At 31.7% G+C, this 15,216-nt stretch overlaps 1 protein-coding gene and 1 non-coding gene across 2 annotated transcripts; one reads left to right on the top strand and one right to left on the bottom strand.

The window, feature by feature from the left end:
* Window positions 1-9,573: 9,573 nt before the first annotated feature.
* Window positions 9,574-11,106, bottom strand: LOC145108189 (large ribosomal subunit protein eL34). Its single transcript, XM_079045204.1, has 4 exons — window positions 10,933-11,106; window positions 10,738-10,817; window positions 9,928-10,037; window positions 9,574-9,832 (listed from the first exon to the last, which is right to left on the bottom strand). Exons 1-4 carry the CDS (start codon window positions 11,009-11,011, stop codon window positions 9,739-9,741), a joined length of 363 nt encoding a protein of 120 aa, XP_078901330.1. The 5' UTR covers window positions 11,012-11,106; the 3' UTR covers window positions 9,574-9,738.
* Window positions 11,107-12,511: 1,405 nt separating this feature from the next.
* Window positions 12,512-12,614, top strand: LOC145110052 (U6 spliceosomal RNA). Its single transcript, XR_013709438.1, has one exon. It is a non-coding gene; the product is annotated as a U6 spliceosomal RNA (small nuclear RNA).
* The last annotated feature ends 2,602 nt before the right edge of the window (window positions 12,615-15,216 follow it).

Raw genomic sequence — 15,216 nt, forward strand, 5'->3', positions numbered from 1 at the left:
AGTGGTATTTACGAACTTTGTTATGATATTAGTCATATTTAATTTTTTAAAAGTCAATGAAATAACAATTTATGGTTCCCAATTAATCCCCATCTAGCCGATTAATCTCTTAACCTCTGTCCACAGACTAGCTAACATCGAACACTTTTTTACAACCTATATATATATATATATATATATATATATGTTTGTGTGTGTATGTATATAACTGAAAATGATATGTTGCAGCCTGCTGAAATAAGTAGCAGGTGATAAATAACGGTGTTGACTGTGGATGGAGTATATCCATAGGAGTTTATAATGAGCCTTAACGATGTTATAAAACAATAATCAAGTTGATAAAATTATACTTGTAGGTCTCATAAGGGATCATGAGACAATAACCATTTGATATGGTTTAAATTAATATATTTGGTGTCGTGTTTATTTATTAATGATAAGTTGTTTTAAGATTTGATTATATATGTTGGTATGTTATTATAATAGTTATTCGCTAAGCTTTATAACTTACAGTCTTTTGTTGATGTTGTTTTGAAGGTTAGGTTGATTGTAGCGACTCGTTCGGAACCTGTACTTGATGCCAGTATGATTCCCGATGATAACTTCTTGTATTCGAGTGTGCTAGTGTACACATAACGTTTTATAAGGTTGTAAATAAATGAATTTTTAGGGTGTACCTAGTACGGAAATTTGGGAGTTACAGTAGGGTAATTAAGGAGTTTATTTTATGTCAGTTTTATGAGTTACATACATAGAATGTGGAACATTTATTTACAGCTTATGCGGATCTCTCTGGTATATGATCCGATATTGGTAGATGGTGGGGATGGATGGTCCTTCTACGATTTCTTTGGATTCATTTATTTGTTAGGTTGATCATATTCTTTTTTCGGGACTACAACATAAGTGTTTTGATAATGTTATTATCATTGTGTTTTGGGTTTTATGGAATTTTCACAATACTCATTTTTTTCGGCTGAGAGACCTAAGAAGTCGTTCATTTTTGACGATATAGTAGCTTGGTATTTTTTTGGATTTGTAATAAGAGGAAAAACTTCAAGAAGAACCGGAGGATTTGAATTAAGAATCATACCATAAATTATATTTGGTAATTTTTTTGATAGCTATTTGCTTCTATTGTTCCAAAAATAAAAATGAAATAGTAACAATATGTGACAAAGTAATAATTACTTACCTGTAGGATTTTATTGAATGAATGTTTTTCCTGAAATAGATAGAACCATTGGAGTTTTGTGTAATAATTAAATCAAAAGAAAATGACAAGTTTGAATTTTCATAAACTTTGTACCTAGATATTTTGTTGACATCACCATTCACTGCATTTAATTCCATTAATATTTAATATCTTCTAATCAATTACTTTTTTGAAATGATATGTATTTAATTCCCATAAAAACATCCCGACTTTAAAACAAAATTTTATGTCATTCCTTTTTGAAATCTAATCTCATATTATATAAAACACAAAAATCTTTAATATCTTCCAATCAATTAACTTACATCCGTTGAAATAGAATGTATTTAATTCCAATAAAAGCTTCCCAATTGTCAAACAAATTTTTTTGTCATTCCTTTTTTAAATCACGTAATATGGAGGTACATTTCATATTTGAAATTCATTTGCAACTAATATGTAGAATTTCAAATTATATATTTATATCCTTTCCAATTTCATTTTTTGTAAATTATGTATAAGTATAATAACATTCATCTGTTATTACATTTTATTGAAAGATTTTGTCATTCCTTTTTTAAATCACGTAATATGAAGGTATGTTTCATATTTGAAATTCATTCAGAGCTAATATGTAGAATTTCAAATCAAAGATTGATATCCTTTCCAATTTCATTTTGTAAACTATGTATAAGTATAATATCATTCATCTGTTATCAAGTTTTCTTGAAAGATTTTGTTTGCAACATTCCGTTCAAATACTCTGCATCATCACAGTTCAATACGCCACCATCTACATCAAGTTAGCAAAGCTTTTTGATTTAATGATGAATTCTTTTGCAAGTCATATGATTAGTGTTTATTTACACAATTTGTGTGTTACTCTTATCGTTTTCCCTGCTTTGGTTGAATTTTCATGTTATTCTAATGTTCGAAACCTTGCTGATGTTGGAATGCATGTATGATGTTCGATTAAATGCCTCAAAGAAGTACATTTTAAATGTCAGTTTAAATATTTGATTTCGTTACATTTGTCCTGCTTGGTCATGTTTATAGAAAAATTTATGTTGGTAAGAACCTCTTGGAGGGTTATTTTTGTCTATGGAAAGTTTCTAGGGGCGTCTGCACTTATTAAATAACTTCTGACTGATTATCAGGCACGTGAGGAAAATATCGAACATCATACTTCTTAGGTATAACCAATCTATTAACCTTACCCACATCACTTGGAGTAAACTCCTTCTGAAAGAGAACCCTACATGAAACCTGAAACTACCCTTTTGATTAGGAGATAGAAGATTATTCTGCTCATTCTCTTTCTCTATAGTCCAAAACTCATCAAACTTAGCTTGATAGGTTCCATCTTTGGATATGGTACACATATATCTTTTTCTCTCACTAAATCTCCATCTCAACTAAACGACGTGCTTTCTTTTCCAGGATAATAAAGTTTAAAGCTTAACAAAGCAATGCATCAAAGGTTAGGTGCTTTCTGTGATAGATTACTTATTCTGATTTTGTTTATTTGCTACATAAAGGTGATAAATATAGTTCATATGAGCATATTTTGTGGTTAGGAGAATTTTAAAGTCCAAATTAAATTCTAAATCATCAATGGCTTATTAATGAACAATTAGTATGCGTTCTTAGAGAGAAAATACAAAAGTATACTTAATAGATAGCCAATCCCGAAAAAGACATAAACAATTGCCTGTTAGTTTTCAAAACTCACATAATGTAGATCTTTATCCCCTGCATACTTCATTTTCATAATAGCTAATGGTTTGTTATATGGTATACATCTGTACTGTTTGTAACTACAAGCTCAATAATTGCTCTTTGATGTTCTTTGTTAACTGTTAAATGGTTAACAACTTGGTATTTTTTTTTGTCTAAATTAAGTGGATAAACATATTTCTAAAACATTTTTCTTTCTTAAGCAAGATTGTCGGGAGAATATGGATCGGGACACCTTAAAAATTTCTATGGTGTTTGTAGTATCATTACATTGAGGCACTATACAATATAAATAAATATCATATTTTGATTGTTACGTTTTTTAAATGTAAATATAATTAATTGATTTTTTGATAAAAATATGGATACATGAATAAAAAAAATACTTATTTTATATGTAGATTTTAATAAAAAAAATTATTAAGTTTTTATGTTATTACTACATATGCAAATCTTTGAAAAAAATAATTAAAAAATTAGATACATTTTATTAATATAGTAAATAAAACAAAACTGTCTACTCTTTAACGTTTTTTTAATTAAATCATACTTTATTCACTCTGACTTTATGATTTTGAATTGTTCCTGTTTTGCATATTTTACCCGGTCTATATTACTTGGGTGAGTCACATGTGTTTAACAATCATTATTTTTTTTTTCAAAAATAGTAACTTGGCTCAAAGCATATTTTTTAATTGTAGCAACACTTGGTCCTCCATCCTCTACTTGAAAATGACGATTTCCTTCATAAGTTTGGTTTCCATGCTATTGTTGATCTCCAACAAGTAGATGGGGTTTATATACTTAACTTTCATTTATGAAATATACATTATGTCAAATAGTTTTTGGATTATTTTTACCCTCATATTTCATTTTACTTTTTTTAATATATAATTTAAACTTACATCAATATTTCTTAAAACAAACATTGATTGTTGTCGATACGTTAAGCATGTGTGTCCTGATGTGGAATGATACTATTTGACTTGTATTAAATGTCAAGAGAAAGCCATAAAAGTCGTTTTAATGCATGAGGACCAAAAGCAAGATAAAGAACTTACTTATTGTTAAACTTTAACTTGCATGAACAAAGACATATCTGTTGTTCCAAGGTTTTCTGTAACGCCCGGTTCCCGATACGTATTTCAAATTTAAAAATTTTATGTTTTTACACTGGGACTCGGCGAGTTGGAGGCCCAACTCGTCGAGTAGACAAGACTTTGGATGCGGGTTTTAAGTAACCTACTCGACGAGTCGAGAGCCTGACTCGGCGAGTAGGACTGTCTGGATGAAACCCTAATATTTAGGGTTTGCACCCTATTTAAACAACTTATCTTGTCTCAACCAGCCTCCATCGTCCCTCCCAACTCAGAGAAACCCTAAATCGAAACCCTAACCTTGTTTGAGTGTTCTTGAGCCATTTTTGTGTGTTTGTGGTGAGTGTGAAGCTTGAGAAGAAAGAAGGAGCGTGGAAGTTCAAGTGGAAGCTAGTAGATCCAGAGGTTGTGCCCCATTTCCAGCTCACTTGAGGTATAAAGCTGAAACCTTGACCATCTAACTCTTATATCTCTAGTTAGGGCTCATTTCTACCCTTTTCTAAGCTTTGTAAGGCCATATTCAGGATTGGATGTGTATCATGGAGTTACACTTCGGATCTGGAACCATTGAGGGTTCCCATGGCATAAAGGTGCCAACTTTATGGCCATGGGAAGCCCATGCATCTTACAGACCCCATTTTATAGCCTTTTGAGCCAAAAACCCCATGCATGGACATCAAGTTCGTAGCTTTACGTATAAAATGGATCGTAGGAGGTTAGATCTATGATTTGGATGCATTAAGACCCACTGAAATCGAATGTATAGTTTTGGACAAAGAGGGACTCGACGAGTTGGGTCACAGTTTCCCCCAAACGTCTTCTGGAAATGGTCTTTGGTTGAGTTGAAGGAAAACTCAACCTGTTGGGGTTTGTTATGGACTTAAAGATCGAAGGACTCGATGAGTGCAAGGAGGAACTCGGCGAGTTCAAGGCAATGTTCCAACCACATGAAGACAGACTCGACGAGTTCAAGGAGAATTCGACGAGTCATAGACTAAACACCTTCATGCGGATGAAGATGAACTCGACGAGTTCAAGGATGAACTCGGCGAGTCATTTGAAGAAGGTCCCGATACTTTGTTGAAGGCGAACTCTTTGAGCTCTTGCTAGACTCAACGAGTAGGGACGGAGTTGTAGCGTTTCGTGGACGTGGGGACTTGACGAGTTGATGGACCAACTCGGCGAGTCTAGTCAACCAGATGTTGACTTTGACTAGGGTTTTCACCTTGACTTAGACTTAGACTTGAGTTGACCTTTGTAAGGGTTATGAGTATGAAATGGTAATTTAGAATGGTTGTTGTGTAGGGATTGAGGAGTTGAGAAGAGTTGATTTCCATACCGAGGACAGTACAGACACTACACGACATCGAGGTAAGTTACCTTCCAGTAGTAGTGGGTCTACGGCCACAATGTCGACCCACTAGTAGGAGTTGGTTGATAGATGACTGTCTTTGTGATAATTATCTAGGTTTGCTACTACTGATATGTGTTATGCGTTAGCATGATATGATAATTATATGTTATGTTATTATGTTGTAGTGGTAGGGGGTGAGATAGTCCCTAGTTTACCGGTTGAAAGATACCGAAGGGGAGGTTAGCTCCCGGTTACCGGTTGAAAGATACCGATGGGGAGGTTAGTTCCCGGCTACCGGTTGAAAGATTCCAAAGGGGAGGTTAGTTCCCGGTTACTGGTTGAAAGATACCGAAGTGAGGCCCCGCTCCCAGTTATGCCAGGCAGATACCGGTTGAAAGATACCGAGGAACATGCATCATGTGGTATGTGGTATGATGGTGGAACTCACTAAGCTTTGTGCTTACGGTTTTCAGTTTTGGTTGCAGGTACCTCTTCGTCGAAGGGGAAGGAGCCGGCACGGTAGCAGCGCCTCGTACACACATGATTTCCGCATTTTGAGATCCATGAGATTTGTACTTTGACATTATTACTACTTTCTGTTATGATTTTTGAGACATGTGATGACTTGAAATGATGATGATATTGTTTTTCAGTAAATGGTTTTATAAGTATTATATTTAAAAACGAAAATTTTTGGTCTTAAAAATTGGGATGTTGCATTTTCAATAATTCTTTTATACATATTATTATAATATTCGGTTAAATTTTGTAATGTTATATTATTGAATTTGTTTATATTAATGACTTTAGTTTCGAAATCACCATTAAAGTACAAGACTTTAGCGGAGTGGTGTCACTTACATTATTTGATCGTGCCGCAAAGAAACTTCTGAAAAAAAAACACACAAGAGTTGCTTCAAAAGTTTAATGGGTTTATCGATATTAACTTCATTTACATAAAACTAATTTTTACTTTTTGTCTATCTATTTTTATAACCGCTCATTTTTTAGGAGGGTAATATGAAGATTTATCCATCTGCTTTGAATGTGCTTTTGGATAAAAAGTTGGCGTTCAAAATTCAAATTTCACATGATAGTTTGAAGAGCAAAGTTGATGGTTATGCAATCTCAAAGTTCACTGCTAATAATACAATCATTGCTGAATTTGATTTTTTTTTAACATTGAACATGTAACATTCTTTTACGACGAATTCTACAAACAATACACTTATTAAATTTCGTTTTTTTATATTTGAGTTGATCAACTAACATATTTCTATGTACTACAAATTTAGGCGACAGAATCCAATTCGTTTAATGTTTTATCGGCAAAATTCATATCTGAAGACACATTAAATTTAAAGGTCTTAAATATAATATAACTAAATCTTATATTTAATACTTTAAAATATTATTAACTTTTAGATTAACATACAAATTTATTTTCTACATTTAGGATGCTCTTTCGTTTACTGGTGATAATGTCACACCCGCTTCGAATCTTGATAAAAGAATTGCAACAAGTCCACTAACTAAGCGAACATCCTTTAAAAAGTGTATGGACAGGAAGAATTAAAACGCAACCTGGAAGATGTTTACGATGTTGATAATCTGACAACAATGTCCTCAACCAAACGACTATTATCATCAATACAGATCGTACTTCTGGAGAAGGCAAGCCAAATCTGTTAATTCCAAAACAAGAAAATAAATATATGATTTTCATGATTTTGTTTGAGTAGTTGGGTGATTTGAGTACTATTGATTTCATATTATGTTTACATATTATTTGGTTTATCGGTTTGGTTTTTTATGACTTTGTTTAATACTATTTGTTTTTGGGTTAGAATTTTGATCATTAAATACATTTTGGGTTTTATGAAATGTTTAATTATTTATTTATTTGCCCTTTTATTCCAATAAAATAAGATTTCATAATTTTGAGAAAAATCATGAATGGTGAAAATGTATATTTTTTTTATAAAAAAATAACTACTATAAACTTAAGATTTTGGAAAAAAAAATGTTAAGGAATTAGATAACATAAAGTTCAGGTTTCAAATATCCAAATAATAACTATACCTTGTATGTCGTCTTTTCATTTTTTTCCTACATTGGAATAGTGGAACTGGTGAACCTAACCATGAGGAAGCTAAAAGAGGTGGGGGCACATGTTAAATATCATAATTTATAGTGAAGTTGGAATGACATCAGTTCTATTAATAATAAAGTGAGTTGACTTTATTGGTTGTAAACTTAATTAAAGTACATTGCTACTTTTTGCAAATTGCAAACATGAAATTCTCAAACTTATAGAAATCAACATGATAAGACCAAAACATGATATCTTAATGTGTGATAGCTTAAAACAACAGGACTGTAACATTTTAGAAGTTTAAATTTGAAAACAATACAATTTTAATACAATTTTAAGATAATTTAAAGCAGTAAGATGTCATTTTAATCCAAAGAGAACTATATAACTCAATTTAAAAAAAAGGAAAAAAAAACAACTGAAATCAAAAAAGGACAAAGTATAAAGCTATAATCCACTTAAATTTAAAAGTTTAATGTTTTTTATAAGTTTTTAAAACTATAAGTCGGTTGCCATTATACACAAAACAATGTTTTTTCTAAAAATTGGTAACATAAGCCTCACACACATTGTCACATTGTCTGTAATTAATATCTAATAATCAAGAAAACAACTTGTTTTAAGAATTTTTAAAGTAGCATGCTATAATACAAAGTAGACTATTATAATCCATGAAAAATTCAAAGTACATTGGTTTTTAATAATTTTTAGAAAATGAAAATATAAGATGTGTTAATACATTAACCAACAAAGTACACTGTAAAATGAGACTCGTCTAACTGAAGTGGATATAGAATTGACAATCATTATCACAACAAACATAGACAACAAAAGTGAATCAACAAACCATGTGAAGAACCTCGTGAAGCTTCAACAAACCAGGAACAAAAACATAGTACTCTATTTTTGAATTTTGACATTTGTTATATATTTTTTTCAGACATTTCAATATAATCAATAACACGAAGTCTCTTTATGTTACTTTATATATTTTTTTTATAATTGTGTTGGCTTTTTATACCTTTATATATATATATATATATATATATATATATATATATATATATATATTTCCCCGCGTTTTATGGGGGTCATAATCTATTTTAAACAAAAAAAATCTCTTTCATTTTCATATTCTATTTTTAGAGTCTTAAGTAAATTAGAGTCTTGGTCCTTATGGTTTGCACGAAATAATACTTTTGATCCTACTTTTAGAAAAGTAATTCCATTGGTCCCTATGGAGGGGTTTGATAACACCGGTGGTCCCTGCACTTAACCACACTAACAAGAAGATTAATAAACTTCTAGAAAAAACAATTTTGCCCTCATACAACATCAACAAAAAAAACGTACTAGAGAGACTATTTATGTATGTGTTGGTCACCACAAAATAACAGTTTTGATACAAAAGTAACGATAACCGAACTGTATTAACTTCGAGTTAATCAGTTTTCGGGTTCGGTTTAAGTGGGTCCGATTTAAATTGTTCAAACGAAAAACCAAACCACTAAACTAAATAAGGTGACCACCTAACCCGAAAACCAAACTATATCTGATTAATCTGAAGCAGTTTACGGTTTAAACTAATGTTCTTATGTTCACCCCTACTTATTTATTAGTGAGAACCATCATTTTCCCTTCGATTTGGGTTTAAACTAATGTTCTTATGTTCACCCCTACTTATTTATTAGTGAGAACCATCATTTTCCCTTCGATTTGCCTCACTATGTTAAAAAGTATCAATACTAAGGTAAATTTTAGCACAACATATAAACTTGAAATCAATACCTTAAAATTATAAAATATGAACTTTAGACTTATGTTTGTGATTAAGCTTCGCATGTAAATGTTTGAGATTAGACAGAACTTTTAGTTTCATTTTTCTTCTTCAAAAATGAAAAGTTAAATTAATAAAGTTAAGATTTTTATATGTATAAAATTATGCGAAAAAAAAAAGCAAAAACAATATCGTTTTTTGTGTTTTCGCAAGGTTTTTGACAATTTCATAAACCAACGAAATTGATGGGAATTTCTAAAAAGTAATTAAATTTTTGCTTAAATTAATTTCGTTACCTTTCACATAAAAACAGAATGATTAAAATCAACTGAAAATAACAAATTCATTGGAATTCAAAATCAATCCATGACTTCAACAAAAGTATGCAAAATTTTTATAACTATAGTGTTAAAAAAGAGCGAAATTCCTTCCAAACACATAACTACTCAAAACTTTCTTCATCATAATTCAAAAACCCCATTTTCAACTCTTTCCCGCTTGCTTTTCTTTTGTCTTCTGTATTTTCAAAACCTTCTTCACAATCTTCTGTTCTTCAACCAAAAAAGCTCGAATAATCCTACAAAAAAATCAACAACATAGTGTTCATAACAAAAAACAAAAACAAAATAAAAAAAAAGATTTACAAAAATAAATTCATGTAAATTTACCAACCTCTCCCTGACAGCACCAGCAGACAATACACCACCATAAGCTCGGTTAACAGTCCTCCTGTTCCTAGACAGCCTTGACCTTTTGTATTCGGTTGGCCTCAAATGAGGAATCTGAAAAATAATATCATTTTAATTATATAAATTAATCTTATAACTATTAACTGTTATATTTAAAATAGAGTAAATTACAGAAATGGTCCCTGTGGTTTGGTCCATTTTGCATGTTTGGTCCAACTTTTAAAAAGTTTAAAGAGACCATCCCTATGGTTTGGAGAAATTACACCCATCGCCCCTGGTCCAGCTAAAAAGACAATTTTACCCTTTCCAATTTCTATTTTCTTTTACTCGCTAATTACTTACAAACAGACACAAAAACTGCAAGAACAAGAAAGTAATTGTAAAAGAAAAAAGAAATTGGAAAGGGTAAAATTGTTAATTTGTTATACAAGTCTTTACACTTTCTTAACAATGCAACCTAGCTTATCAGTCATTAAGCTACATTCATCGCAAATATAGTGTTATTAAACGTGATTAATATCATGTAGAGTATACAATCATGGATTCATCATTCATGGATGTGTATTATGATCGATAAACTCAGAACAAAAATGCTTTCTATAAAAACCACATGTAAAATCTCCAAATCACCAGATAATCACCACTACAAACAAACTAATTAGCAATCGACAATCAAGTAGTACCACACATTTAATCCGCACATCAACAGAAGTTGAAATCGCAATGCAAATGAAACCCAATGAAGGCAACTTAACACTATCAAATACACAGCTGTGGAATAGAATCACATTACCCCTTGAATTCGCTTGCCAGTAACAGGGCACTTAGGTCCACTAGCTCTCTTCTTAGTGGTCTGGTAAACAAGCTTTCCACCTATGAAAGTAACGATCTCATCAGTACCATCGATCAAATTAAGCAGATGTTACGAATTTACATGATCATTAGAGAGTTGAATCAGTAAAAACAATAGAAATAGCAATGGGGTTACCAGGGGTTTTGACGACCCTGTGTTGATTGGATTTGGTGGCATAGCTATGGCGTTTCCGGTACGTGAGACGCTGCACCATCTTTGAATCGCAGATAGTATCGCTCTCTCTGTCTCTTTGTCTCGTTTTTGCAGAAAATGAGGATTAGGGTTTTGCTATGGGGAAAGTAAGATGATGTTTTGGTTTCTTTGCTACTAATGCCCTAGATCTGACGGCTCGTCTCGTTTTCTCTTTTAACGGCTGAGATTCATCTATTTTATAATTACGTTGCTTTTAATCATGGTCTATGTGGTTTTTACTTTTTACTGTTTTAGTATGATAATAACCAAAATATTAAAGTGGATGATGTGTTTTTTTCCATTATTATAAAATATTGGTTATTTAATAAAAGAGTAATTTATATCAATGGCTGTATGGTTTGGGCAATATGTGTATTTTTTTTCATTAATTTAAAAAAATAAAATTTTTATTTATAGTTAATTAATGATCACAATATAATAAGGGAGGAGCAAACAGACAACCGTCAAATTTTTTAATTAGACAGTCCATATGGTTTGAATTTATTTTTGTTTTGGTCACTCACTAACCGATGTAAAAAACTGATTGATTTGCTCTTGTTGATTTTCTTTTACCTTTTTATACTTTTAATTCATTTAAAATTTTTAAAAAACTGATTGATTTGCTCTTGTTGATTTTCTTTTACCTTTTTATACTTTTATACTTTGAATTTATTTTTGTTTTGGTCTATCTTTCTTCTCTTATACCGTCAGTCTCCTCCGTTGTCATCGACATTAGAGATGGAAACGGGGTCGAGAAGTATCGGGGACCCATTCTCATTCCTAACTTCGAATCTTCATTATCATCATCGTCGGGGAATATAAATGAATCATCGTCCCTATAAACCTCCAACAAGGACCGGTGATCTCCAGCAGAGATTCGATGATTTATATTTCTATTTTAATATGAAAACTTTTATGTAAATAAAAACTCTAAATTTTAATTTTACCAACATAAGTTTAAAGATTTTACAAAACATAAAAGTATTTATAGATCGAATAAAAACTAAAAAAAAATTTATACCCAAATTTAGATACATACATGGAAAATCAAGTAAGTTTTGCTATAATATATTCAACATATTATATGATATGATTGAATATATTATAGAACGAACATAGTATTTAATAGGGATAATGACTTAGGAGGGTAATTAAGTTTCTAGTTTGTCCGTATTAGGTCACTAAGGTTTTTTTTTGTGTGTATTAGACCAATATGGTTGTTATGACCGTTTAGAAATAGTCATTTTTACCAGCTTCTTCCTGTTTAACCGGTAAAAAGGACTATTTCTAAACGGTAATAACAACCATATTGGTCTAATACGTACAAAAAAAACCTTAGTGACCTAATACGGACAAACTGGAAACCTAATTACCCTCCTAAGTTATTAACCCTAATTTTAAAGACATTGATAATATATGACCATCAACAGTAAACTAGTTCGTTTAGAACTCGCGTCGTCCCATATCGACCAGAAGAAGAACCTGCTACTCCTCTATATGGTGAAGCTCTTCATCTATAGTCGTCCCTTCGGGGACATCCGATAAAATTGGAACGATACAGAGAAGATTAGCATGACCTCTGCGCAAGGATGACACGCACAAATCGAGAAATGGTCCAATTTTTTTTAAACCCTTCGTCGTCTTCTATGAAACCCTAATTCTATTTTCAAATGCTAATAGAGTTCAACTGCAATTCTTACGTTTCAGTAGATGAACTACTGAAGTCATGATCAGACAACATGTGGATTCCATGGTCAGATTGATCTTCTTGTTGATGTCTTCAACCATTTGTGGCAAGTAAGGGTGATCTTTCTTTCTATAAAGTCTTCTTTAAGTTTTTTAATTTTCCAGTCATTAAGTTTTATGCTTTATAAACTTCCGTTTATGTGTTGTATATAGTTTGTATGTGTTTGTTTATGTGCTGATTTTTTATTCATTTTGCAACTTCAGTTTCTTAGTTCATGTTGTGGTTTTGCTGTTTATAGAATAATTGATAATAAGCATCCTTTGCAAGTCCCTGTTGGTTTTACATTTCCATTCGTTATCAAATGTAGACATTGATGGGAGGTATCCAAGTGAGATTGTTTTTGTACATATAGATGTGTTCATGTAAACATTTAAATGACAAAAAAAGTTATTGATAAAATGTTGCATGTTTATGTAATGAAGATCATCAATCATATGAGTTTTTGGACTTGGAAATTCAGGAAAGGTTGTGTGATAAGTATAAATGGAAGCAACTATTTTCAGTCAAACAATCAATCACATTGATTAGTAAGCTTGTTTTCTAAATAATTACCGTTAATGACTTAGGAGGGTAATTAGGTTTCTAGTTTGTCTGTATTAGGTCACTAAGGTTTTTTTTTGTGCGTATTAGACCAATATGGTTGTTATTACCGTTTAGAAATAGTCCTTCTTACCGGTAAAAAGGACTATTTCTAAACGGTAATAACAACCATATTGGTCTAATACGCACAAAAAAAACCTTAGTGACCTAATACGGACAAACTGGAAACCTAATTACCCTCCTAAGTCATTATCCCTATTTAATAAGAAGCTTTAACACATGTAGAGTGATGTTTTGATTATACATGTTGCAATATAACTGTATGACTGATATGAGATTAAATATTTGATATTCCTTTCTTGAGAGTGTAAATTTGATCAAATTAGTAGGAACCGAGTTTTTAACATTAACAAAATAAACATGAAAAATAATAAAGAATAAACATCAGAAAGAATATCTTAGTGGTATTTAAGCTAAAAAAAGATAAAACAAGGAGAAACAAAATTACATAGGAGGTTAAATTAGATAAACGAAGAGGAAAATTATAATTCCAACCAAGTAATTACTAATTAATATGGATACTTAGATCAAAATTTAAGTATGGTAAATTTTACTATGACTATACGTTTTGTATGATTTTTATATATCAATATCTATCAGGTTCATGTATAGGGTCGAGGACTAGGGGTATCCCCATCCCCGATCAACTTGGGGATTCTCTGGTCTAACGGGGTGTGGGTCCGGATTCCCCGTCGAGTATGTGATTTTTTTTCCATCTCTAACCACCACAACTCACCTACATATCGCTCCTCTCTCATCCCTCTTCACCATCTTCAACTATCATACTCGTCGTTGACCCATCACCCTCATCTTCTTCTTCTCTATCGTTATCTTCCAAATCTATTTTCCTTTAAATCTTGCCGAAAAATGATAAATATTGTTTAGTAATATATTTTGTCATACTCCCAAACTGGAACGGCGGAAACGTTCGGGGGCGGAGGACGTTATGTATAGTATCACAACAATTGTATAATAGTAATCAAAGCAACAACAACCATTATTTTAATAATGTAAAGTATACATTGTATTCGATTCACATATGATGGACTCCAAAGGTGAATAGCAAAACAAAGACTTGAAGCTACTATGCTCCTTCTTCTCGAAACCCGAGCGTGTACCTATCTACTAGTTTCCTGAGAATACAAGTGATTTTGAAAGTGTATCAATATTTAAGTTGGTGAGTTCATAAGTATTTTTATATGAAAGAGTATGTTCTTTGTTCCTTTAAAAACGTTAGTGTGATCCTTTAGAAAATCTTATATTTCCTTAGTAAATGAAATGTAAGTAACGTGACTCTACAAGTTCCTTCTATGAGCACTTAGTAAATACGAGTTATATGAAAGCAAGAACGAATGGACGGTCGAATGTATGAATCTGCCCTAAGCCCACAACCAAACAAGGAACAGGAAATGAGGTGGAAATCACACATTCCACAATATATCGTGTCTTCATTATATATGACTCCGGCGTATTCATTAAGTAATCACAAAATAAACAATTAGTCTTTTACTGAAAAGTAGTTTGTACTGTACTCGTTATGTAATGCATTGTAATTGTGTTTGAATGTAATCCATTTGTATGTATATGCCTCGATAAATGTTCCTCCATAAATGTAAGTTCCTATGTTGAGAAAATTGTATGATGTACTTGTATGTATTTTGTAGTTTTACTAATGAATAAAACTATGTAAAGTTATTTATGTATTCGTACACGAATCGCATTGCTAATACCAAATTGTGAGTTATTATAACATGCTAATGACCAGGATGGCCCGACACGACATTATTCAGGCGTCGAAGTGTTATGACATTTGTCACCCCAAAACTTCCGTTCCAACTGTAGCTAACAGTCAGGGCGCGGGATTGTCATTCCCGTATAGA

This window comes from Lactuca virosa, chromosome 4 (assembly GCF_052849685.1).
Source record: "Lactuca virosa cultivar CGN04683 chromosome 4, Lactuca_virosa_CGN04683_v6, whole genome shotgun sequence".
NCBI classification, from domain to species: domain Eukaryota; kingdom Viridiplantae; phylum Streptophyta; class Magnoliopsida; order Asterales; family Asteraceae; genus Lactuca; species Lactuca virosa.